The sequence below is a fragment of the Coffea arabica genome, chromosome 2e, assembly GCF_036785885.1.
Source record: "Coffea arabica cultivar ET-39 chromosome 2e, Coffea Arabica ET-39 HiFi, whole genome shotgun sequence".
In the NCBI taxonomy this organism is placed as follows: domain Eukaryota; kingdom Viridiplantae; phylum Streptophyta; class Magnoliopsida; order Gentianales; family Rubiaceae; genus Coffea; species Coffea arabica.
Window position 1 is genome coordinate 48,881,413 of NC_092313.1, and position 1,647 is coordinate 48,883,059.

At 37.8% G+C, this 1,647-nt stretch overlaps 1 protein-coding gene across 1 annotated transcript; it reads right to left on the reverse strand.

Annotated features, from left to right (window-relative positions):
• Nucleotides 1–380: 380 nt before the first annotated feature.
• LOC140036317 (uncharacterized) lies at nucleotides 381–1,358 on the reverse strand. The gene has a single exon (XM_072077678.1). It carries the CDS (start codon nucleotides 1,356–1,358, stop codon nucleotides 381–383), a length of 978 nt encoding a protein of 325 aa, XP_071933779.1.
• Between the last annotated feature and the right edge of the window lie 289 nt (nucleotides 1,359–1,647).

Here is a 1,647-nt window from a genome sequence, read left to right on the forward strand (position 1 = left end):
CTCTTACAACTAATTGGTCTAATTATCAGATTGGGTCATAGCAATGCCTCCCCGTAAAACAATCCTAGTCCCTAGGATTGAACTCTGAAAAGTCTAAACTAGAAACAAATTGATCCCCTTGAACACGAGTCTAGTGAATGCAAAGTTGGCCGTGAGTCTTAGCTTCAAGGCAAAAAATGGTAACTATGCTCTCATCTTCCATTATCTGAGTTAATTCACCACCACCTAGATCCCACGGAAAATGTGATTTGCAAGCTCTGTAGTGCTGGAATTTTCCAATTGGAATAGTAGCAACTGTCCAAATCATTTTCAGCCCATAAACTTCACCCAAGTTGTCATGCCTCTATTTAATTCTGTACTGGGCCAACTTTAAGACAGAATTATGCAATAGAATCAACACTTAGGTGACTTAAAAGCTGATTTTTCATCATCAAGTCCCGGTCCCAATTAATGATCAAAATTATGTCGTCCTCAATAGGCCTCTTACCCAATGCAACCTCCAATATCATGACAACAAGGCAAGAAAGATCACTTTCCAGATTTGTAAGAGTAGAGAAAACACACTCAGCAACCATATTTTCCCTTGTTCCAGCTAGTATAGTGACATTTTTTGTTCTGGAACTAAGTTCATAACCGCCTACTGGAATAAAATCCCCAATCTCAATACTAGACTGAGCATAAAGCATCATATGACCTGACTCAACATCTTTGTGCATTGTCTGGTTTATGCACTGTAAATGCAAAGTTACAGGAGTAGAGTTTCCTTGACCATTACTTATATCTTCCATGAACCCCTCTACACTAGATTCAATCTTAGCAAGGGACAAATAAGCTAGCCCTCCCGTCCTCTGTAATTTGGCTAGACCATTTTCACTATGCCATTTATTAGTAATCTGCTCATCATTGTGCAGCATACAACTATAGTCCCATCTTCTTGGGTGACTGAAAACTAAACCCAAATACCTTGGAACAGCTCTTGAGCAATCCTCCTCTTCAAGTATGACTAGTAATATTTTGAAGAATCTAGACCACAACATCTTGAATGGCCCATAATTGGGATTACAAGCATTATCTCCAACCCTCATTAACTTCTGCAGATTCGCCAAAATTTCAGCCTGAATTTTCCCTAAATCTTGATACTCAATCCAACTAATCATCTCTCTCTCCGGCTTGAGATCAATTCCTCGTAAGTTAATATCAACAAAAGCCAAGCATTTAATCTTTCTCATATCAACAGCAGCATGATCTCCATAAATGTCATCAAACAAGAAAGTGAGCCTTATATCAACCTTAGTTTTACTCAATAGATCATGAAAATTAGAGACATCTTCAAGAAGACCCAAACAATCCTCATTCATGCTTAATGAACCTTTATAAGAATTGATGGAACATGCAAGTTCATCAAAAAACATGATGCAGTAACTTTGGATGATGAATCAAGATATGGAGTTTATCATTAAAATCCTCACTCAATTCAATATGACTCGTTTCCACTACAGAATCAGAATGATTCGTGCCTTCACTTGGTTCAAGGGAAAGCTCATACCTATCAGTTTCATCATCATCAGAATAATGTTTGGTTTCGTCTTGGAATTTTGCAACTCCCAAATAAAAAATCCCATTTGGCTTGATCAACTTTGTCTCCAA

Coding starts and splice junctions, on each gene's coding strand:
- LOC140036317 (XM_072077678.1), bottom strand. CDS start 1,358: ATGAATGAGGATTGTTTGGGTCTTCTTGAAGATGTCTCTAATTTTCAT.